At 38.5% G+C, this 23,771-nt stretch overlaps 2 protein-coding genes across 4 annotated transcripts in view; one reads left to right on the top strand and one right to left on the bottom strand.

The window, feature by feature from the left end:
• The first annotated feature begins 578 nt into the window (after positions 1–578).
• Positions 579–18,062, top strand: CP (ceruloplasmin). The gene is made up of 19 exons (XM_058030777.1): positions 579–733; positions 2,353–2,597; positions 3,519–3,731; positions 4,243–4,416; positions 4,987–5,241; positions 6,428–6,593; positions 7,546–7,685; positions 8,240–8,371; positions 8,464–8,675; positions 9,181–9,331; positions 10,935–11,147; positions 11,491–11,698; positions 12,842–12,981; positions 13,455–13,583; positions 14,151–14,257; positions 14,969–15,185; positions 15,845–15,984; positions 16,387–16,549; positions 17,610–18,062. The coding sequence occupies exons 1-19, from the start codon at positions 579–581 to the stop codon at positions 17,678–17,680; spliced, it is 3,231 nt and encodes a 1,076-aa protein (XP_057886760.1). The 3' UTR covers positions 17,681–18,062.
• Positions 16,785–23,771, bottom strand: part of HPS3 (HPS3 biogenesis of lysosomal organelles complex 2 subunit 1) — a 20,410-nt gene continuing 13,423 nt past the window's right edge. For all 3 annotated transcript variants that reach the window (XM_058030774.1, XM_058030776.1, XM_058030775.1), the window contains 6 exons: positions 23,544–23,729; positions 22,174–22,362; positions 21,503–21,610; positions 20,943–21,149; positions 19,549–19,639; positions 16,785–18,413 (listed from right to left, as the gene is read on the bottom strand). In XM_058030774.1, coding sequence (XP_057886757.1) covers positions 18,286–18,413; positions 19,549–19,639; positions 20,943–21,149; positions 21,503–21,610; positions 22,174–22,362; positions 23,544–23,729 — 909 coding nt within the window. In that variant the 3' untranslated portion in view covers positions 16,785–18,285. The remainder of the gene's footprint in view (positions 18,414–19,548; positions 19,640–20,942; positions 21,150–21,502; positions 21,611–22,173; positions 22,363–23,543; positions 23,730–23,771) is intronic.

Below are 23,771 nucleotides of genomic sequence, written 5' to 3'. Positions count from 1 at the left end.
AACAAGACTTAGATTTTTATGTCATTAAGGTAAAACTGCTATATTTTAGTTATATTCTGAATATTAGTCTTCTATCCAAAATAATCGTAATTTTTCTGCCCAGTATTAAAATAGCTGCAAAGGATATCCTGCTTATTACAGATAATTTTAAGTTGTCATACAATGGAAACTTGTAATTTTAGTTTAGAATGAGTATAATTGTGTCAGTGCTCAGAGCACAGATGACATTTTTAAAGAATTCCCAAGTCTGTAAATCCATTTAAATCTGCTTTCAATTCACTGGCAAGATTTGCACTCTACAACAATCTGAATGCTATTTTGTGTGATTGTCGGTTGGCAGAAACAGAAAAAATTTCTTTGCTTTTCTGAACTGATGAAGTTACCAGAATCTTTTGTTTGCTCTTGACACACAGAGACATTGTGCAATTGTTTTTATTGTTTTCACAAAAGCAAACAGGAGCAGGGAGGGGGAGTTAAGGATATGGGGAGTAGCAGAGATAGGAGCATATAAAAGGAAATTGCATGTGTCCATCCTGTGTTTTTTATTTCACGTTTTCCTCAAGGTCCATGAATGCAAAATGAAGCTATTTCTCCTGATCTGCTTGCTGGTTTCTTGCTGTTGCCACGCTGGGGCAGTGAACCGGGAGTACTACATTGGCATCAGAGAGACTGTCTGGAACTACGCACCGGGCAATGCCAATGCCATCTCTGGGCAGCTTTTTGCAGAAGAAGAGTAAGTAAAGCAGTGTTGAGTTCTATTTTACAACTTCATCTGGCTTAGTCACCAGGGCTGTACTGAAAACTTGGTGAAGGCAGTGAAATGAGTCTTGGTGTCAGTGGATTTTCTGTCAAACATATATGGGAATTTTGATTTTTTTTTCCTGGCTTGCTTGAGAATTGCATTCCAATGCTGTGCTAATTCAAAGCCTTGGAATATGCAGTAGAGTGTGAACTTGTTGTAATGAAATATTTACTCAGTAGAGACTAGAATAAGACCCTGAATGTCTAATGGTGTTTAATTTTGAATGTCTAAGGTGCTAGTGCTGAAGAGATGGTTTTTGTTTTTAAATGCAGAACTGACAAATTTAAAAACAAATTATAAATTTGAAACTTTCCTACTGAGCACAGGTTTTCTTTTTAGCTATTCACTGTCGGCAGGGATGGTTTTCACTGGTGCAGAAGCACAGCTGGGTATTTCACCCGCAGTGGAGGAGCTGGGTTGCTCATTACGAGGCAAAAGAGGGTCCTGTGTAGAGTGAGAGCAGTGAGTAGGCTGAAGATTTGTAGGGTGAGGAGGAGGGAAGCATTCTGAGGTCTGAATAATCAATGAAGAAAATCCAGATATAAAAGGCATCAGAAAAATATTTCAGAGAGGAAAACTGTTCATTTCTTCTCTTTTTTCAGTGCCTTAAAAATTATATAGGACTGTATCAAAGCAAAAACAATGATGAGAGAAATCAGAAATTAGAAAGTCAGAAATCTCAAAAATGCAGTTCTCATTTAATCTGTGGATGAGGGATTGCAAGATTTCCTGTGGTTTGTTTCCTTTAGTGAGAGCCTCAGCCATAACCTGCCACTCAGTCAGGTGAGATGAAGCAGTTAGCTTTTCATTTTTCCCACTCACAAACTTTGCGAGCTGTAAGACACTGCCAGGGGTTCAGCAGGCTAGTAACTCTGCCTGGGGGTGGAAGCAGGCGTGCTGTCTGGGCATGGCAGAGCTGTGTTGTGATACAGCAAGCCACTGCTGCTCCCTGCGCTTTCGCTGCTTTCCCCTGGTCTGTGCTGGCATGCTGCGTGCCACGTTAATTTCAGGTTCTCCGTGGTTGTATGCCTGCAATGGAGCCGTCCTTCGTATTGTACTTTTCAGTTTCAGCTGCTCTGATTCTCCTTCTCCACCTGGACGCTTTTTAAAGGTGTGCTTGTGTAGAGATTGGTGTTTATGGGGGCAGGGAAAAACAGTGCAGGAGGAATACTCTACAACTAAATGGCAGCTGTTTAAATGGTCCAAGAAGAGCCGTACCATACATGTTCAATTTGGGTTGCAGCTCAAGAGCCTCATGTACTCAGAATTATAGTAACTGAGCCTTTTCTCTCCAAGTGGAGCTCCGGTCTGGCATTTTAATTGCACTTCTGACCTGCACTTGCCAAGGCACCTACAATTCCTTCCCCATGTGCTCAAACAATACTCCACCTTGTAGAAAGTAGAAAATGCTTTGCATTTTTGGGCAGTATTAACTTATTTCACCACAAGACTTGCATGTAGTTGTGCACAGTGCTGCAATTACCTCGTCTTTATTTGAGACTATTAATTAAAAACCACATGACAGATGCATTTATGTATTTTCTTTACAGGCAGGCTGAAGTCTTTCTGAAAAGAGGACCACACAGGATAGGAAATACTTACAAGAAGGCTATCTACATTCAGTATACTAATCATTTATATGATGTGATAGTTGAAAAACCTTCCTGGCTGGGTTTTTTAGGTCCTATAATTAAGGGAGAAGTTGGAGATTCCATTACTATTCACTTGAAAAACTTTGCTTCCAGAAACTACACACTGCATCCCCATGGTGTAAGATACACAAAAGAAAATGAAGGTAAGCTTGATTCCATTCTGGACCAGAATTTATCAAAAGTTAATCGTCCCTTTGAGTGTAAGTGGTATTCTTCTATCAGAGAGAAGACTGGTCAAGTAAAAAGAGATTTAAATTAGGACACAATCAATTTAAAATAGGAGCCAAGTTTGAGAAATTTTCAAGAGTAAAATACAAAGCCAAAAGTGGAATTTGTGAAGGAGGCAATTTTAGATCAACATTTTACCTGAAATAAGAATATTTGTGTTTCAACCAAGATAAAGGTGTAAAGGTATATAAGAGATTGAGGTATGGAGGATATATAAAAATTTGATGCTGTGAGGAAGACATTGTTAACAATAATAATGTACTGCTCCAAATTCTTAACACTAAATTTATGTATATCGTATATAAGATACACAAGAATTTCTTAAAATGGGTAAACAGATACTGCTTAGTAATTTGTTTTCACTATAACTAGCATGTGACACACTCTGTCAGATCAAAACAGTGTATTATGTAGCAGTACATACCCTTTTCAGAATTTTTTCTGTTGCTATCATTCCAGCAACACCTATATTCCTTCAGGGCATATCCAATGTTTTAGAACAGTTTCCAAGATTAATATTTAACAAATGTTTTACAAATATTTGAATTATTCTCTTTTTTACAGGAAGCACATATTCCTCTCCAAATAAATTAGGGACTAACTTTAATGGGCCATTAATTGAAGTACTCCTATGAACTTCAAAAGCCAATGAAAAGATTCCTAACGAGAAAGAAAACATCTACTCATCTGATTTAAAAGTTGTGGGGTTTTAACCTGTGTTCGGATGTTCAGTCCATTTTTACTGCAGCATGTAATCAACTTTCACATGGCAGGTGCCATCCTAACACCCCGTTGTGAGTGTGTTGTGCTAATGGTGACTGTGCGGAATTCTTCAGGTGCCTTTTATCCCGACACCACCAAAGATCTGCAAAAGCGAGATGATGCTGTCGAGCCGGGCGGGCAGTACACTTACACCTGGGATGTGACAGAGGATCAAGGTCCAGCTGAAGCAGATGCAGACTGCATAACCAGGGCTTACCACTCCCACATAGATGCTCCCAGAGATGTTGCCTCAGGGCTTGTTGGGCCTTTAATAATTTGCAGGAAAGGTAAACCATAAATAAATAAGTGAGTAAATAAATACATATGCAAGGTGATTGGTAATTATTATTGATAAATATCAGTGAAAAAATTTCCTGGAAGAGGAGAAGATTACAATTTATTTTGAAATAACTGATTTTGGTCTTCTCAATCAGCTGCCTTCAATAGTGTAGGAAGTAGTCTGATTTTGTGTATGAGAGTGAATATAATTTGCAGAATGCTTTGTTCACAAATCCATATGAGTGAGATGTGCTATGCTAGCAATGTGCAAGGAATTGTAAATACTAATATAAGAAAGAGATTAACATGCAATATTTATTCTCAGTAATTTTATAGAATCTATCAAAAGGGATATTTTGCTTCTTAAGTGTGTCTATAAGTTTATGTATACAGTCATGCTCAAGGAAAGTGTCAAAACATGAAGTAAACAGGGTCCAGCCCTACTGAGACTAGAGTTAAAACTGACAAAAATATTAATGTTAGTTACCAAGATTTTGAATGTACCCTTTTGTTTTTCAGATACAATGAATGGGGACACTGATCAACACTTTGATGCTGAATTTATCCTTATGTTTTCTGTGGTGGATGAAAATCTCAGTTGGTACCTAGAGGACAATATCAGAACATACTGTTTTGAGCCTTCCAAAGTGGACAAAGATGATGAGGACTTCCAGGAAAGCAATAAAATGCACTGTGAGAGAACGTTATATCAATGTTGCTTGTCACTGATCTCGTGAAGTAATATTTTTCTGTCTTGTCTCTTTTAAAGATGAATTGTAGAATTTTTTTTTTAATCAGAAATATTTCTTAGAGGATTAAAACAGATTCTTTTAAATAAAAATTTTAAAATTTAAAAGTGATGGCAAGTATTGTACAATCAAATCTTTGGAGTTGTGATATAAAATTCTTAGGGCCATGAAGATCTTTGCCAGTGTAATTTTCCCAGGCAGTGTAAACAGAGTTGTGTTACTTTGTTCTGTTTCTTATTTCTGAGCTCTGTACTATAATTTCATAGTTTAGAAAAGCAGTTCTTACTGTTAGTGTAAACAAATAAGATACCTCTGGCTCTGGCACATATTCCAGAATCATAGCTATGTAGAGGAAGCATGTGTCTGGTACTGGCAGTGATTTTCAAAAGTGTGGAGCTTGCTTTTGAAGCTCTTTCTATTTTGAAGAATAGAGCAATGGTTGTATGATACCTGCATTTGAAGAAAACCTCCTAAGGTCTGTGAAATTAACTGTAATAAATTACATTTATTTTAGCAATCAATGGATACATGTATGGATACCTCCCAAACCTCACAATGTGTGTGGAAGATAAGATAAAATGGCATCTTTTTGGCATGGGTAATGAAGCTGATATCCATTCAGCCTACTTTCATGGACAGACTTTAATAGAAAGGCATCATCGAGTTGACACCATCAGCCTCTTCCCGGCCACATTCGTTGATGCTGTCATGGTCCCGAGGAGCCCTGGGGAATGGCTGCTCAGCTGCCAAGTGAATGACCACATCCAAGGTACCGTACAAGTTTCAGTGATCAGAATTTTTTACCTTAAGAGTTTACTGAGTCACTTTTGCAGGGCTCTTGACCTGGTGATATGCCAGGCAATATTCTCCTCTAGGTAAAAAAAAACTCTCAGAGTAATTGAAACGCCTACAAGTGCATTAGATGGGTTTGAGCCTGTATCCATGGGAATCAAGGGATTCTTTTCCCTAATGGACATCAGCAGCAGCTGGCAGCACTTAGCCCAACTGCATTTTTGCAGGCCTCGCTCTTGGACAAAAAAACAGCATGGTGTTTGTCCCCTGCTGGAGATAACTAACCACAATTTTCTGTTTGCCAACAGGAAAGTTGGGGCTCATTCCATCTTTGAAAAGGGGCACAGAACAGGCAGGCTAACTTGCCTGCTGACAAAGACATGTTCTGGAAAGTGCATTCATGAATAAGCAGAGATGTTCTTTTTGCTTCTCTGCATTGTCCTGTGTTTTCAGTTTTAATAGCCATATTAAATACTTAGAAGCTAATTCCAGGCTTTTGAATGATCTATATTCCTGTGAGCAAAGTGATTTATCACAGAAGCGGGAAAGAACACAGAACTGAAAATCATTCTCCAGGATTTGAAAAGTCCAAAATAAAAAGTGTGTAACCTACAGATTCAAAGACACAGAGGTTCCAAGCTTTATCAGATCAAGCAGTATCCTGATATGGCTGAGGCATTCTAGCCAAGATATAAGCCCTGAAAATTGGCCTGATTTGTAGCTGTAAAAGGGCTCTCTTCACTATATTATTCATGTCTTCAGCAATCAGATTTGCTAACTGCTTCCCTTAGGATGCAGACTTGGGAGTTCCACAAGTAAGTTGTTTATATTTAGATAGAGGACGGTCAGACCTTGGCTGGATGGTTCATGGACAGCACCGTGTCCACTCTACCCCAATCCTCTTTGCCATGCCAGTGGCAGCTTTACAAGCAGAATGCCCTTTACCACGCCTGTCTGCCTGCTGTGGATGCCACGGCTGTGTTTCTATATCCTAGCTCAGCTGGCACACCTTCTTTTATAGCATTTATCTTCCATTTTGTGATTTACACATCCATCAGTGGTGGGGGAATTGTCCAGGGAACAGAAGAGCTGTTGGACGCAGGGAAAGAGAAAACAAAATGCAGTTCCTTCTGCCCAGGTTTCTCTACCTCTTTTTTTCCCAGGTGGTATGCAGGCCCTTTTTAAAGTAGAAGATTGTAAGAAATCCACACCAGGTCACAGTGAGAGTACAAAGATAAGACAGTACTTCCTTGCTGCTGAAGAGATCATCTGGAATTATGGCCCATCTGCAGTGAACCATTTTACAGGACAAGAATTAACTGTTGACAGGTAAATGCCTCTAATTAAAGAAGTTTCATTTTCCAAGAAGAATTTATTTAAGCATGCTAAATAAGGTAAGCATATGGCAGAACTGACTTTTAAGCATAATTGCTCATTGTCCTCATCTGTGCTTAAGTATTAGTGCTAGAATAAATATCAGACCAAATTAGGTCATTTGTTTTCCCTGTAATCTGACCTTAAATTTTGCTGCTATGTTAGTTGTTTCACTGTGATTAAGGTGAATTATTATGTCATATATAGGCTATGACTCCTTATTATTCAAGATGGTTGATTATCCTGAGTTATGGAACAAAGCAGGAGATCATGACCATAGCCATCGATGATGAAACTCAGGCTAACAGCATCTCACATAGAAAACAAATTGCAAGAGATAGCTTTGCCCTTTACACTGTGTTTACGTATTCATGACCTGGAGACATGGAATACATTGATTCCTCAAGTTTTTCATCTGCTTGCTCTTCCACAAGCAATGCGGCACAGTCCAATGTTTGAAAAGTTCTTGGAAAACACTGAAAGGTCCTTTCTGAAAGAGTAGAAGTGTCGAGTGAATCTTTTCACTTTTTATATAGATATTACATATTCTTGGTATTTTTATCTGCTCCTGTTTAATTTTTGTAACTTCTAAGTAAAAGAAGAGTAAATTCAAGATTATGAATCGTTGACTAGAAATCATCATTAATGAGTCTCTAAGCAGACTGGCTTTGTAAGGGCAGCTCAGCACAGTGGCTTTTTCTTAATGAGAAGTTAGTGAAGGATAATGGATTCCTGCACATCTTCTAAGTCACTGCATATAAGTGTGTGACCATACCACTGAAAAGAAACCCAAAAGACAAACTCAGCATGCCATAGCTCTGAAAACAGAATTGAGGTCTGACTGCTTTTTTACAACTGAGCATTTTGAGTTGAAGTGCTTGCATCTTTTGCAATTTCTTTTACACAGTGAATCTCACATCTTTTTTGAACAAAGTGAGACAAGAATTGGTGGCTCCTACAAAAAAGCAATTTACAAAGAATATACAGATGGCTCTTTCACTGAACATAAAAAAAGGCTTGCAGAGGAAGCACACCTTGGACTCCTAGGTAAGAAAGTCTAAAATTTTTTTGTGTCAAAGATTTATGAGAGTGAACAGTCACTTCCACTGGTTAGTAAGCAGTGCTCCAGCCTCCAAGGAGAAGCCCTTAGCTCTCGCTGCCTCCGGCAGTCACTAGTGCCTGTGGTTTCCCCCAAGGTGTAAAGAAGCTCTTGACGCAACGCTGCCACGGTACCCAGCTTCCCTGCAGGAGCATGCCATGGTCTCCAAAGGTCAGGCTCTTAATTCCAAGGCCAGGCTAGGCAGATCTAGTTCTATTGACAACCTTGCTGCTCCTGGCATGGGTTGGTGCTAATGTTTGTAAATCGCTTTCCAAAGGGATGGAGCTGTCCTGAAAGTCACTGGGCCTCCAAGTGAACTGGAATTGGTTGCTGCTGGGCAGTTGTGTGATTCAGGCCACGTGCCAGGGACCTGGCCTGTGGCCACAGAGGCCCAGGGGCATTCCTCGTGCAAGGGAAAAAGGAGCCAGCCACTGCATGCCATAAATTCAGGGTGACCATTTGATAGAACTATCCCATAATCAGACCGTGTACACTTTTCCAGGACCTGTGATCAGGGCTGAAGTGGGCGAGCGCATCAGGGTGACCTTCCGGAACAAGGCCAGGCGCCCGTTCAGCATCCAGCCGCACGGCGTGCGCGTCCGCAGGCGCGGGGCCGGGGCGCGCTTCGGCAGCGGTGAGCCGCCCGCTGGGCACCTGCCCCGAGCTGCAGGTGAGAAATGAAAGGATGTGCACTCACATCATTCCCAACCCTCATTTCTGCAATAGGTACTGAATCGCCAGCCTCTCATGTGAGTCCCGGCGCCACATTTACGTATGAATGGGATGTGCCAGAAGATGTGGGTCCCACAGACCAAGACCCAGACTGCTTAACCTGGCTTTATTACTCAGCTGTGGATGCAGTCAGAGACACCAGCTCTGGCCTTGTGGGGCCTCTCCTAGTGTGCAGGAAAGGAGCTCTGCTTTCTTCTGGGAAACAGGTCAGTCAAAGAAGAAAAGTGGAAACATTTGCATTGCCACAGCTGAATCTGCTTTCTCTTCTCAGACTGCACCACCTCCTCTCCACATTACAGTTTCACCAATGTCCTAAGGGGAATAAACAACATGAATAAAGTAGGGTTGGTTTTCAATATGGCTCCAGATAGACAGTCACTGCTATGTGAAAACACCACTGTCATGAGCTGCTACTGGCATTCAAGTCTCAGATAGGATGAGAATCTCTAGGAAAATGTAGAGATTTTAAAGCTCAAATACAAACTCACTTCCAGAGGTGGTCGTTGCTGATAGAATGAACATTAGCAGTAGATACTTAGTTACCAGATACAGCAATTGCAGAGCTTTGAGATTATCAGAATGCAGTATCAATGTGTGCATTTACTCTATTTTGTGACTTGTACTCATAAAATATTACAACATAGGAGTTTTCCCCGTGACATTTTCTGTTCATTCATTTCTACTTTCCCTTCTACTATTTCTTCCCAACAGAAACACGTGAACATGGAGTTTTTTCTACTTGCCACAGTATTTGATGAGAATCTGAGCTGGTATTTGGATGATAATATTTTGATGTTTACACTAAGTCCTGATAAAATTGACAAAGATGATGAAGACTTCCAAGAGTCTAACAAAATGCACTGTAAGAAAATTATAAGTTAGTGAAATATTAATTTCTGCAGTAAGGTTTTTACTTTAATGGTTTCATGTTTGAGGCAGGAAAGCTGTACAGTGCAGACACCTTTCATTCCTTTCCAGTGGGAAAAAAACCCAAACATTTCAGTGCAATTCAGTTTCAACCAAATGTGGTAGTTTAAAGTACAATGCCAGCTGTTCAAAGTGTTGCATGACAGTTCAGGATTTAGCATGGTTATGTACCACTTTGAGCAGATAGAAAGAAGAATTGGGTCTTCAGCCTGTATGCAACACTATGAGTGCAACCAGTCAGCAAGACAAGACCGACCTCTGCTTTGCAGATGGTGTAGTTGAAAGGAGGTTTTTCACAGAGTTTCAGTGAAATTGAGGCTGGATGGGACCTCTGGAGATCACCTGGTCCAACATCCTGCTCAAGTAGGGCCACCCAGAGCCACTTGCCCAAGACCATGTCCTGATGACTTTTGGATACCTTCAAGGATGGAGACTCTGCCATCTCTCTGGGCAGCCTCTGCCAGTGCTTGGTCAGCCTCACAGCGTTTCCTGATCTTTGGAGGGAATCTCCTGTGTGTCATTTGGTGTCTGTTAGTGTCAGCAGGGCTTCTGTCCCTATCGCTGGGTGCCACTGGGAAGAGCCTGGCCATCCTCTTGGCGCTCTCCCTGAAGGTGTTTGTACAGGTGGGTGAGATCCCCCAAGCCGCCCCTTCTTCAGGCTGAAGGGTCATCACAGCTCCCTCAGCCTTTCCCTGTAGGAAGAGATGGTTCCTTGTCTCTTCATCATCCTTGTGGCCCTTTGTTGCCCTCTGTCCAGTGTGTTCATGTCTTCCGAACCGGGGAGCCCAGCACTCAGCACAGCCCTGCAGGTGCGGCCCCAGCAGTGCTGGGCAGAGGGCAGGGATCCCTTCCCTCCAAAGCCAGCTAGACTTTGCCTCAGGATGGCTCTTTGCTTCTTTAATAGGGCAGAACTGAGTTTCACACTGATCGTGTTTTAGTACTGCAGAAATGTTTTTCAAGCTCCATGGGAAAGAGACGTTTTTACCCTCAGGCCTTAACTCTGCTAGTAAGACCTAATCTTTAAACATATTTGTTTTATACATTTTGAAAAAAATTCCCCTCAGGCCATTCCTGTTTACAGACTCTTGGTGCTGAGCATTCAGTAGTACCTGAGAAGCCCAGGATTTGAAAGTTTTGCAAAGGGCTGTCTAGAAAGGGTTAGTAACTCAAATGAAAAAACCCCTCTGATTGCCTCCACTCTACACCTGCAGGGTGTTGCAGGGTATAAAACAGGATCTTTTATGCATCCTGTATACATGACAAGTAGAAAGCAGGGAAATTTCCAGTTGGCCAAGGTAGCGATATGTGCTGTGGACATTGAAAAGGGAAACTGTTGAAAATTAAACACTGTGGTTTAAAAGTTGTTTTGCTTGAATTGATTCTTTAGTTTTGTTGATGTGATAAAAGTCTTTTATCATTGATATTTCAGTCAGTCTAAGGCATGACATTACATCTGAAGTGTTTATTAGTTAATCTCTATTGCAGAATTAAGTAGTATAATAATCAAGGTGGCTTTTGCTTTCTCAAATCTTCTATAGCCATTAATGGTTATATGTATGGAAATCAGCCTGGTCTGGAGATGTGTAAAGGAAGTGTTGTTTCCTGGCATTTGATGGGCTTGGGTTCAGAAGTTGATGTCCATGGGATATACTTCTCAGAAAACACATTTGTAACTAAAGGAACAAGAAGGGATACAGCAAATCTGTTTCCACATACAGTTCTTACAGCTATTATGAAGCCTGATTCTGAAGGTAAATGTCTTATTTAAAAATCCTGTTACTAATGCAGAAACTGTTACCTATGAATGCTTTGTGCATAGAGACAAGCTTTAAGTAGGTGGTATATTGATCCTGGTGCTAAAACTATGCACAGTTGTGTTTGAAGGGCAGCAAACTGTAAGGACTTATGTTCTTAATGCTAAATCCTTGATTTTCCTAGCTCCTCTGTATGTTGAATTTTATTACTACAAGTAGCCATGCTGCACAAAGATTTTGGACATTGCTTATATGAGATAATTATATTAAGATATTGCTTATATGAGCAATAATCTGTGTCTCGGTCTCCTCAAGTCTTTGTTTCATTTATGACCCCTAGGAGTTTTTGAGGTGTCCTGCCTGACAGCAGACCACTACACTGGGGGCATGAAACAGAAGTACAAAGTGAAAAAATGCCACCGGTGGAATGTAGATTTATCTATGTATTTGCATGAAAAGATTTACTACATTGCTGCAGTGGAAGTTGAATGGGACTATTCTCCTAACAGGACATGGGAATTCGAGCGGCATCAATACCATGAGGAAAGGTACTTCAGAATATACACAGGGAAAAAAATGCAAAACAAAAGTGAAGGAGCAACTCACTTCTCCTCTGAAACTTTTCCTCTTCCAAACATTTCTAGACACACTTTCTTTTCACAAACATATTTTGGGTTCACTCGAATTTCTCCTTCCCCAGTGCTGCCATGTAACTGAGCCAAACAGCATAATGCTTGAGAAATCACACAGATCTTCTGTGGGACAGGTGTAGATTTTAATGGATCCTGGATAATGCATGTGCATTCGTTATTTACTGATGTTGGTAGTCCTTGACGTGGAAAGCTTAAAATGTTCATTGTCATTTTATCTATGATGACTATGTCCTGATAAACAAGGTCTTTGTCTCATGTTTATTTGTAGTCTGAGTAAGGTTCTTTGACCCCTCTCAATTTCATGAGCTTACACAAGATACATTCATGAATGAATTCACTGATCATGAAGCTTGTTGTCTTGGTGTTTTATTTCCAGTATTTGAATCTCAGTGAGAGAGAACTGATTGGATAAACTAATTCATGCCAATTAGCAGAAAAGGCTAAACAAGAATGATGAATTTCTGTGTTCTACCTGAATAACTTGAGTAGCAGATTATAACTGTATTTTGTTATTAACTTAATTGTATTTTCTTCTTTTTTCCTCAGTTTGATAGTACATATTTTGCCCTGTATACCAGTGGACTCTGACATAATTCTAAGCACAAGTAATATGGACTATGCTGTTACTAGACTTTTCCCCCCCATATTGTGTCCACTCCCCATGCAGTTCAGGTTTACAAGTTTTAGGCTTCATTTCAAACGTACACTGAAGATGCCAAAGGCTCTGTTTTTCAGTGTGCAAGTTGCTGTGTGTCTTCATGCAATTTGTGGCATTTGCCAGGCCAAGCACTCAGCATTTTTTCAAGTACCATAGACTTGATCTATTTATAGTGGGATTTTTAACCTTCTAAAGGGGAACCTCCCAGCTTAACAAGAATGTTTTCATGTTGAAGATACTTGCAGTTTATGAGATTACTCTTTCAGTTTATGAGATTACTATTTCTTTTGAGCCAGATTCTTGCTTGATAGTTAATTGACATACCTGCAAAAGATGGTCTAAAATACATGAAGGAATGCATTTCTTTCTTCTTTTGGCAGCCCTGGCAATCCATTTTTAAATAAAGATGACAAATTCATTGGCTCAAAGTACAAAAAGGTAGTATATCGTGAGTACACTGATCAGACATTCAGTACTCCCAAAAACAGAGCAAAGGAGCAGCAGCACCTGGAAATTCAAGGTAAAGTCATCATGTTCAGTTTTAAAAATGCAAAAAATGCAGTCACACAAATCAAAAGATACTATTTGAATAATATTGAGGGCAGTTCTACCCACAAAAAATTGCCTCAATCTAAATGGAAAACCTACTTGGAACTGCTACTTTTACTGCAGTGCTTTCCCTGCAAGATAGCATTGCTTGCTCTACAAGGAAAAAAAAAAAACCCTTTTGGTTTGCTGTTTGGTCAGAGATTCTAAGTCAGCATAAAACTGGGCAGCAACATCCAAACTGACTTCAGGTACACAGTAAGTGTTCAGAACTTGAGATGTAGAGGCCTAAATTTAACATCTCAAGTTGGCGTGTCATAATGAACATTTTCTTTATACAGTTTTCATCTGACTTATAAGCCAATGTTGTGAATTGGAACACAACAAACTGGCTGTCTGTTCTGATGTTTTGTAAAACCAAGTTAATCTTTCTTTTCAATCCAACAGGGCCACTGCTTGTGTCAAACACTGGAGATAAAATTATAATATTTTTTAAAAACTTAGCATCAAGACCTTATTCTATCCATGCCCATGGAGTGAAAACAGACAGTTCTGTTGTTGCTGTGACTAACCCAGGTATCAAACCACCCTTTTTTATTTCCAGCAGGTAACATCAAGACTTCTGGTAAGCTTTAGCAAGCTTCCAGAAGCAGGATAAACATAATTTTTGTTCGTCTTGCCTCAAGTTCTTAAATTTTTGATGCTGATTGTGACAAATATTTCTATAGTTCAAATGCCCCTCATAATTATTTCTGTGTGTCTTAGCCCTTGACTGATCAGTAATTTTTTGATACAAAAAAAGACTGCACCTTTCATGAAAGCAAACAGGTTTGGCTCCATAGGGAAATCATAGCTTATGCCATTACTTCTCAATTTCCTCTGTGATCTTTACAAAATATTCAACCGATGGTTAAGTATGGTGAACAGGACAGTGCAGACACACTCACACACACAAAACCATTGTCAGGAAGAATCATGGATCTGCAGAAGGGGCCATCAGCTAGCCAGCGCAGTAAATGGAGGGAAGGGGAACTTCAAGACAAATATAATAAGCTGTAAATGGAAATTACATCTGCTTCATGATGACCACCTGGGTCAGCACATTGAAAACTTCAAAAATTAATTGATACTTATTTAATTCAGGTGATACAACAATGTATGTTTGGAAAATCCCAGAGAGATCTAGTCCTGGGAGAGGAGATTCACACTGTATTGCGTGGCCATACCATTCAACAGTGGACATCGTTAAGGTATATTATTGATATCAGTTTTGTTTGTGTCTCCAACATAGATATAGTCAACGTAGATGAGTTTGAAAACTTTTCTGCTTTCTCTGCTAAGGTATTTCCCCTATTACCATACCTTTGAATTTATATGCTTCTTGAAGGCAAGTTGAAAGAACATCAGGGCAGAAATTCAGTGCTACAGACATTCATGGTTTTCTTCCTGGTTGTTCTGCTGTTAGTATAGATCATCTCACATTCCCTTCTTAAAGCTAACACTTCATAGCTTGCTCAATATCTATCAGTCATCTGGGGGAAAACTGAAATGCAACTATGAAACACAACTCTGCCATTTTTTACCAAACATGAATTAGCTTAACATAGTATTTTTAATGGAAATGAATGTATTCTTGCCATTGTCTCAATAAATACAAATAGTGTCAACAAGTATATTTTGAATGGAAATCAAGCTCAAAATTATAAAAATAGTTTGAAAAAAGACCAGTAAATTAATATGGAAGAAATGTTTATAAGAAGAGATGAAAATAAAGTAGTCTTCATTGAACTTGATTTCTGCGTAACATGTAACAGTGGAGAAATAACTTTCTTTGACATTGGCTTCTTTTCTTCCCAGATACTGATAGCTGTGAAGATAGTAAAAGGATTCCTGCATGTCATGGAAAGTACTTCTGTTTAGTTATATCTTCCAGTTATGTGGGTTTTCATTTGTCATTTCAGGACACTTATAGTGGATTACTAGGCACACTCATTGTGTGTCACAGACATTACCTGCCATCATTCCATACTAAAAAGAAAGTTCAGTTTGCTCTTCTCTTTATGGTTTTTGATGAAAATGAGTCATGGTACTTGGATGAAAACATTAAAATGTATTCTACCAACCCACACCTTGTTGACAAAGAGGATGAGAGATTCCTTGAAAGTAATAAAATGCATGGTATGTTTCCCAATTTAGTTCATATAGCTCTGCAAATTCTACAAAATTATGTATTTGAAAGTGTATGTATATAAATTCAACTTTCTCAGCCCCTTGAATTTCCAGTTCCAGGACAGAAGGCCTGAAAAACTTTACTCAAACTTTTTTTGAAAACACTGCTAATGCCAGTGAATGACTTTTTTTTCACAAGTTAAAAAAACCCTTACCAACAACAAAATCCCCTGGTATATTATTATGTTGAAGTTTTAGTAGAGAAAGAATAAAAATGAAATTTTAAGTTCTGATTTGATGTCAGCAAACAATTGCTCTGGATATGTTGGAAAGTCTATGTGAATCCTGAAAGCATGTCTTTGTAAAGCTTACTCTTCTACAAAGATTGACAGGAACTGCAGATCTTTAAATAAAGACCTCCAATTCCCACAGCTCTTTAAAAACTGCAACATTAGCAATGATGTACAGCAAAGACATTTTCTTTATTACGTCTTTCTTTCTGGTTTAATGGGGAACATAAACACAACCATTCATCATGTACCCTCCAAAGCCATTACTTTTATTTGGCATTGGCTTTTAAATCTTTCAATCTGTATTATATTAGAGATAACAATACATGATACACAAAATCTTATTTGTTTTCTCTGTCTTACTTTCCTTCTTTTTAGCCATTAATGGAAAGGTGTTTGGAAATTTGCACGGCCTGACCATGCATGTTGGAGATGATGTCAGCTGGTATCTGATGGGAATGGGCAATGAGATAGACATTCACACAGTACACTTCCACGGCCACAGCTTTGACTACAAGGTATCAGGTCTTTTTCTTGCTGTGTTAAGAATGAGAGGTAAGTCAAATATCAGGGACTGTTATCTGTGGTGAAAAGTCATCTTGCAATATTAAGCAGGGCTTGTACTTTGACCGTAAGGGTTTTATGCCTCAAACCTGTATTTGATCAACATACAGGAGCCAGAAAGTATCTGCCAGCAGCATTCGCTCACTGGTAACCTCAGAAATTATTTCAATAAGATAGCTGTGAATTTTTCATGGCTGTGGTAAGACAAAAGCTATAGTTTTCCTTCATTTCCACTTAGGTGCTAGTTTATTAAACTTTGGAGCATGAAGTGGATGTACAAAGTGATGTTTCAGCAGAAATGATACACAGAACGTGTGCTTAACACAGTTTAACTGTCGCTTCTTTTTGTCTTGAAGCAAACAGGGGTTTACCGGGCCGATGTCTTTGATCTGTTCCCTGGGACATCTCAAACTGTGGAAATGACCCCAGAGAACCCTGGAACCTGGCTGTTGCACTGTCATGTTACCGACCACATCCACGCAGGCATGGAAGCGACCTACACCGTGCTCCCAAAGGAAGGTAAGAGGCACCGAGCTTGGTAACATTTGTTATGTTTTAAGATGCACAATGGGGCTCACAGACAGGCCAGCATACTTAGAACCAGTTCAGGCACCCAGCAGTATTCCATGTCTAGAAGCTAAGATGTTGCAGGCAACCTGGTCATACTTCCTTCAGCGCTGCTCAGGAAAATGAAGTAGTTAAAGGACTGGATGATAACTGACTATTACTTCAACTTACCATCCATGATATCTACATGACAGATTTTTTTATTTAAAAAGAATTCTTCATGAGACAGAGTATTTCTGTACCCAGTAGTGACAGACTTCATCTCAATCTTTGTTAAAACAAGCAACACTGATAAATACAGATGAATTCATCATCCCCATACAGCTGAAGTACTGAAAAACTAAAACAGTGTTTACTTTCTCAAGGGCATGTTGTAGCTTTACGGACACTATTACCTTGCTCTGGCAATATCACCAGTGAAAAAACTTGAATTTTGAAGAAAAGTTACTGTTTCTAAAAAGTTAATTCAATTTTAAAACCAACATTTTTCGGTACTCAAAAGACAGAGCATAACAGGTATTGAGAGAAAGAGAACAGTAGAAATAATTCAAAATATGTGATGTATGTATATATATACAACCATGTGATTTACATTTTAGCTATACTAAAAAATACAGAATGCAATGTTAAACAGAAAATCTAATTCTATTTGATAAACCACTGGAATATGAAACAGAACCTAATTCAATTTTATAAACACTAAAACTGAGTATGTTACAGAGTATGTTATGCCAGATGTCCAGACAATAACAAAGCTCATTTAAGAGTATACAGGAAGACATGTAAAAACAGACTTTCAACTTGGATCAGCGGTACATCAGATTTTTTTTATTATTAACCATCTAGACTGCATTGAAATGTAACCCTCATTGCATCTTAAAGTTGTTTTTAAATCTAACTCACAATGTCCAGAACATACTTGAACCCCTGTGCTCATTTTGGACTCTGCTGGCCGCATGCACAGACTGTTCTTTTGATGAAATGTACAATAAAGCTATTTTTCTCCCTCTAGACACGCAGTCTCTGTTCCCAAGATTATTCAATCAGTTCAAGCGTAAAGGTGTGCCAGGCACTCAAGAATGATGAAAGCATTTTAACACAGTGATACTCCAAAGTCTACCTTAATTTCTTGGAAAATATTCTTCTGGACCACTCATCTCTGCACAGTTTGGAAGATTTCGCATAATGGCCGTGGCTAAGAAAAGAACCACAGACTAAAACAGCTACATGAATGTAACAGCTTATAAATATATGTTTCTGTAAATGAAAACAGTATCTTGCAAGCGAAACATATTCTAGGTGATGGCTAATGCATGTTATTTAGCAGATGAGGAACACAGAAGAGCTAATGAAATGAACTTTTTTTAAAGTTTGCAAATAACCCTGAGTAACAGCACAATTTGGGGTATCAGTCATCATACTGTCACATTTTATTAGTACGTCTGTAGTAAATGTTTAGAAAACAGTTCAGTTGTACTACAGAGTCTATTTCCTAGCTGCTTTGGCACCAGAATTAGCTTCAACACAGATGCTTTGCCTCAGGAAACAACTGTCCTTCTGCAGTTGACATAAGATGTATATGAAGGGAGGCTTGCAGTACCTTATAAGGAGTTCTACTGGTTGTTTCATTTACTTTTTTATTACACCACACTGTAGCTGAGTGGACAGCAGGTCCACAGGTCATTGTTTTAGGTCAGCAGCTTCCTCTGGCTGCAGTGAAGAAGATGTGGCAGAAAAAATGCTGCAGTTCCATCTTCTGGTAGAAGACTGAGGAAATCCCTTAGCTCCAGTTCCATTGCAACAATTGATAAAGTTTCTGCTCAGAGCAGGGGAGAAAATATTGTTTAGGTATTTTGAGTTTGGAACAAAGAAAAAAATCCAAAGCATTAACAATGTAATTATTAATTAAAATAATCAAATTATTTAAATATCGCAACTGGAATGATATTTGAGACATAGCCATTTGTGCGCAAACATAACTATGGGACATCTAAAAAGGAAACTGAAATTATGACTTGAATCAAAAACAAGCCTCCATCTAACAAGACACATCGGGTCTACACATGGCACTAACACTAATGAAGTCTGATCTAGTATTTCACATGTTTTGCATGAAATGCAAAGCAAGCCCTAGAAATCTTATTAGTATCCTCATTCAACACTATCTGTAAAACTGGATGCTCTGCAAGAAGCTTCTCAGACCAAGCTGTGTAATGGTATGTTCTTATGCAATTACAACACAGTTACTGCATGAAAATAAATCAAAGAAAAACTGCTGGCACCAGAATCCAGGACATTACAAGAACTGTGCTGCACAATGCAACGCCACAATGCTGTTTTTCTCAGGCATTCCAATAGCATACTTTGAACGGTATATGTGCTTTATTTAATATTCCTAATTTCTCAAAACAATCACACTGGCCCCTCAGCTATACACAATATTATTAATTTCTTACAAATGTGTAATGATAGGACTACAGAACTACTAGGGTGAATTTCTCTACTTTTAGTATTAACATACTGTTTTCTTTAGTTTATGAACTAATCATCAACACACACTTAAGCCTCCCCTGTGTTATCACTAACAGCCTATTACCTAAGAATGATATAGTCATTTAGCCTAGAAAAAAACAATCAGAATTAGTTCTGTTTAGTAGGCTTTTTAAATTGTCTATTCCTTACCTATACAGAAAGAGTATGATTACAACAATTTACCTGTTTTCAATACAAAATTAATGCCCTGATTTTTATGAGGCTACACTGTCTACATTGCAGAACTCTAATGACCAAATAGGCTGCTATTGCTACTGCTACTGCATTAGCTTTAACTGAAGAAAAAGACCCCTTTTTTTTCAAATTATCATCTCAGTAGTCCTTAGTCTGAACAGTTATTAAGAATGTTAGCTGATGAACATAGCCTTCTAGAGTTGAGTCACAACCAGTTGATTTACCTTTGAGTGATGAAATAAGAACGGGGCAGTCATTTCCAGTAAGTCTAGTTCTCTTGCAAAGTTCAGGAAGCAGCTTGTTCCACCACAGAGCCTAATCCACAAAATCCAACAGTAAACGCATAAATGAACAAGGACTGAAATTAAGAGTATGAAAGACCTGCTAAAAATAACCTGAACTAAGCTCAGATGTGTACAAATACAGGTCAGTTATTATGAACTCAGTAATTCGTTTATATAATGCTTAGAAATGCAGTGATTTTGCATATGTTGTGTTTTTCAATCTTCAGTGTAGCTTTTTTCTGCTCTTTATAGAGTGTCCCTCATACCTCTATAGAACAAAGTTTAGAAGACAAAAACAGTCACCTAATTAGCAATACCAATTCAGTCAGAGAATTTTTTCTCTCAAAACAGCTTAATGGAAAGTGGTGAATAGCATTGCTCTGTCTCCTGACCTGATGTATCTCATTTCAACAGCTGAAGTAGTAAATTAGGTTTTGTGCACAATTTTGTAGGTAAGAATGGAGAGAAGGAAAGGGATTTCTTTCCTCCTTTAAAACTGGTAACTATTTTCTTTCACTTGTGTTCAGATGCAGTACAGCAACCTCACATTCTACTCTAATGTGGGAACAATCACAGAAACAATTTCCAGATCTGAATAAAAAGCTCAAATCTGGTTCTGAATAGAGTTCTAGTACACCTGTCTGATAGAGATCACATTTCCTGACTCTGGTCAGCAGAGCTCCATACAATTGATTGAGTTGCTGTGCTGGGAAATGGAAATTACTTCTATTGACTACTTCCTGTAGTCCTGGAACACTAGAATAAATTCAGTTCCAACGCTAAAACTGTACAGAGGTGTAATGGGAAAATGGGACACAAAGATATAATCTTTCCACTAGTGTACTGGTACCATTCTGATTGCTAGAAGGTCAGAAGATGTCACTAGAACACAGGAAGAACATACTTAGTGCAATTTTATTCAAGGGACCATGTTCTCTTGTCAGTCAGCTTACTACTAAGATTTCACTTTATAAACATTGACAAACAATTCAGAACATAGTCAGTGAGAAAAAATAAGCTTTTCATTTACAGCAGAAAAAGAACATATTCTTTTTTCTGAGGCACTGTACCATCTAAAAAGACTATGCTTCAAGTTTACCTCAGTGAATAGAGTAAGTGGCAAAAGAAACTGGAGGGAAAAAATATTCCATTACAATTACTGAGGACTGGGTTAAGGAACTAAAACACCAAGGAAGAGGTGGAACGCAAGCTAAGCAATTTACTTTGCCTGAAAGCTAGGCTATGTGATCCATCCAGAGTCCATCTGTACACAGAGCATTTCAGTTTGGGAAAAACCCCAAATGACAGTGAATACTGTATTGAAAGTAGCCCACCTGAGTGTCACCTTTCAGCTCATGCTGAGCGTAGATCACAGCTGCCCCAGGACACCTTGTGAGCAGCTGGTCAATGGCTGCCTCGTAGTTGCCCAGACGGGTATTGCAGAGAACACGGACAGCGAGGCCAACGCTGTCAGCCTCTGTCAGGGGCTCCAAAACAGGCAGCGCTGAAACTATATTGATTGACTGACTGCATAAAAGAGACTGCAGACAAGAAGTATTGTTTGGATTTAAGACAAACATTGCAAAAAATGCTAACCATAACCTTAGAAGAAAAGCCCTTACTTGCTCGAATACTCCTGAAATAATACTTCCTTTAATAAATATTGCTGAAAATTGGGAAAGCAAGTTTAGAGTAGATGCAAATGTAAATACTGTTATCAACAGAACTCTTCAGTATTTTTTTCTTGCATCATTTCAGTCAACCTTTTATTTTGACTTGGATAGCTTAGGGGGGAAGAAGGACAGTCTGCTGGAGAAAGTAATTCACAGAATCATGAATATTTGCAAAATGGATTTAAGATGTAAAGCAGTAAGATGTAATACTTGTTTCATACCTGTAGTCTTGAGATGTCTTCATGGTAATCTTTGTCAGATGAACATCCCACTGACATTATGGAAGCTATCCATGGAACAATCAACCCAAAATGACTGCAGGAATTTATCTATATGAGACAGAATTAAGTTGCAATAAGAAGAAACATTTCTGTTAGTGACAGTACCGTATGAAGCTCATTGTGAGTAAAGAAAAATTTAATCTCAAATAGTATAATTTAGAAGAGGACCTACCCCTTCTTTCCTGATTTGTACAATTTAATAACAAATACACTGGAAACTTCTATTTATTTATAACTTCTATTAACGTCTGTATTTCAGCTTTCCTGTTCACAATTCTTTAGAATTCATCATTCACATGATCTCCTCATTTAGTTAGCTTAGTAAAATTGTAAATAATCCACCTGACAAATTCTCACTGTTTTGTTTTAACCCTTATTTCTATGCAGAGCTGACTCCTGTTGGAAGTGTATTTGCAAATGTCCTCAAGGAGCAAGACTGGCCAAAGATAGAAGCACTAATTTGTAACTGCACATCACCTTATTTTATTTCACTCTTGCTTCTTTTAAGAGATAAACTATCTAGAATTAAAATATTAAGCATGGTACTTGGATAGATTGTGGAGTCCTAACACTGCAGTCCTAAAACTTACTCTCTGTGGTTTACAACTTACTAGATCCTCTGTTGTTTTCAATGGCTTAGTCTCAGGAAGTTGCTTCTTTGATATTCTCTGAACATACTGAGAAGTAACCCTCAGCAGGAGCTCCTGAAGTATTTTTTCCTGAGAGGACACTACAAGAAGAGCTTCCCAGAAATCCACCAGGAGCTGGGGAATAGTGTTTTCACTGCTATTACACAGCATCTAAGAACAAAAATTATAGAAGACAGCAAGTTAGACTATGGTGATTATTAGTAGCAAAAGTTAGAAAAAATAGGAGGAACTGTTTTTCACTTTTACTAGAAGCAGAATTTTGATTTCATTTTTTCCCGTGATTCTATGTAATACACTGCTATGCAAAGTAAAAAGTTCATTAGATGATTTTAAGGTAATCAATTCTGACCAACAGATTTGATTTCTTCTTCAAGATTAACTCTACTGTCAGAAATGTCAGTACAACTGTCAGCAAGTATTTACAGTCTGCTAATGAGGAGCATTTTTACATATGCCGAGAGACAAGTAAGTGTCTTGAAAAGAAGTCTCTATAGTCCATTATAACATCTGCTGTGTAATTCAGCTGGGCATCATGGTAGAACCCACAAGGAAGATGATTTAGGATCTGCTGTGCTAGCAAAAAGAATTCTTACTTGGTTTCCAAATGGTTTTAAACAACAACACTGGCTCTAATTGGAACTTGGTGACTTGTTCTTTTTGATATAGGTCTTTCACAGTAACAGATATACTTAAGACTGCAACACACTTACATTGAAGAACACATCTTTTAAGCCAAGTGTTGCTATTCATTGTAGATAAAGGAAAAACATATTTGTCTAGTCCCAATTGAGAGAAAGAAAACTTCAGGAACACTAGAAAAGCTATTGGTATTTCTTATAAACTGCAGACATATACTTTTCTTTCACTGATTTATACAGATCATCAGAACATTACATATCTGTTACATATTTAAGTCGTATTCTTTAGAAGTATGTTTTAATTCTGAAGATTTCTTTAAAAGAAGATTATGGAATTAATTTATCCAGATTCTGTAACATTTCCATGGTCTTATAAAGCTCAATTACTAGGAAGCCACCGAAAGGGTTCTGAGATCAGGGTATTTTCCATTCAAATGACAAGTTAAAAGCAAAGAACTTAATGGGTTGGTTTCTTGTTTTCTTTTTTTTGCTTTACTTAACCAGTATTTCATTCCATAAGGTACGGTTTCTGACTCTGTAATCATCTATCATGACTAGAATATCTCCACCTGTCATCTCGCTCTTTCTAAAGAAATGCTGAAATGTGAGTGAAAGAGCAGCTGGGCTGCTTTTCTTTCCCACAACAATATCACTATGAAAAAAATAGAAGCAAAGACATGATCACAGGCCAACCTTGAAAAAGGTATCTGCTTCTTCTAGTTCAATTTTACTGTTCTCATGTAAAGCCACAGTGGCAGCCACGAGTAAACCAGGCTGCGTCTCCTTCAGGTGAACAGCAAACTCAGTTGGTGTAACAATTCCTTCCTTACGCTGCTGCAGGAGCCGTGGCTGCCCAATGAAGCCGCAAGCCAGTGTTGTCTACAAACATCAACAGATACAAATCAGGTAAAGAATTCAATA

Source organism: Melospiza georgiana, chromosome 10, assembly GCF_028018845.1.
Source record: "Melospiza georgiana isolate bMelGeo1 chromosome 10, bMelGeo1.pri, whole genome shotgun sequence".
Taxonomy (NCBI): domain Eukaryota; kingdom Metazoa; phylum Chordata; class Aves; order Passeriformes; family Passerellidae; genus Melospiza; species Melospiza georgiana.
Note: the sequence above shows the minus strand (reverse complement) of the source record. Positions and strands in the feature narration are given on the sequence as shown.

Excerpts from the sequence above, each read along its gene's own strand:
- CP (XM_058030777.1), top strand. The coding sequence starts at position 579 with ATGAAGCTATTTCTCCTGATCTGCTTGCTGGTTTCTTGCTGTTGCCAC. Across the intron at positions 5,242-6,427 it reads AGTGAATGACCACATCCAAG|GTGGTATGCAGGCCCTTTTT; the intron begins GTACCGTACAAG and ends TTTTTTTCCCAG. Across the intron at positions 7,686-8,239 it reads AGCACACCTTGGACTCCTAG|GACCTGTGATCAGGGCTGAA; the intron begins GTAAGAAAGTCT and ends ACACTTTTCCAG.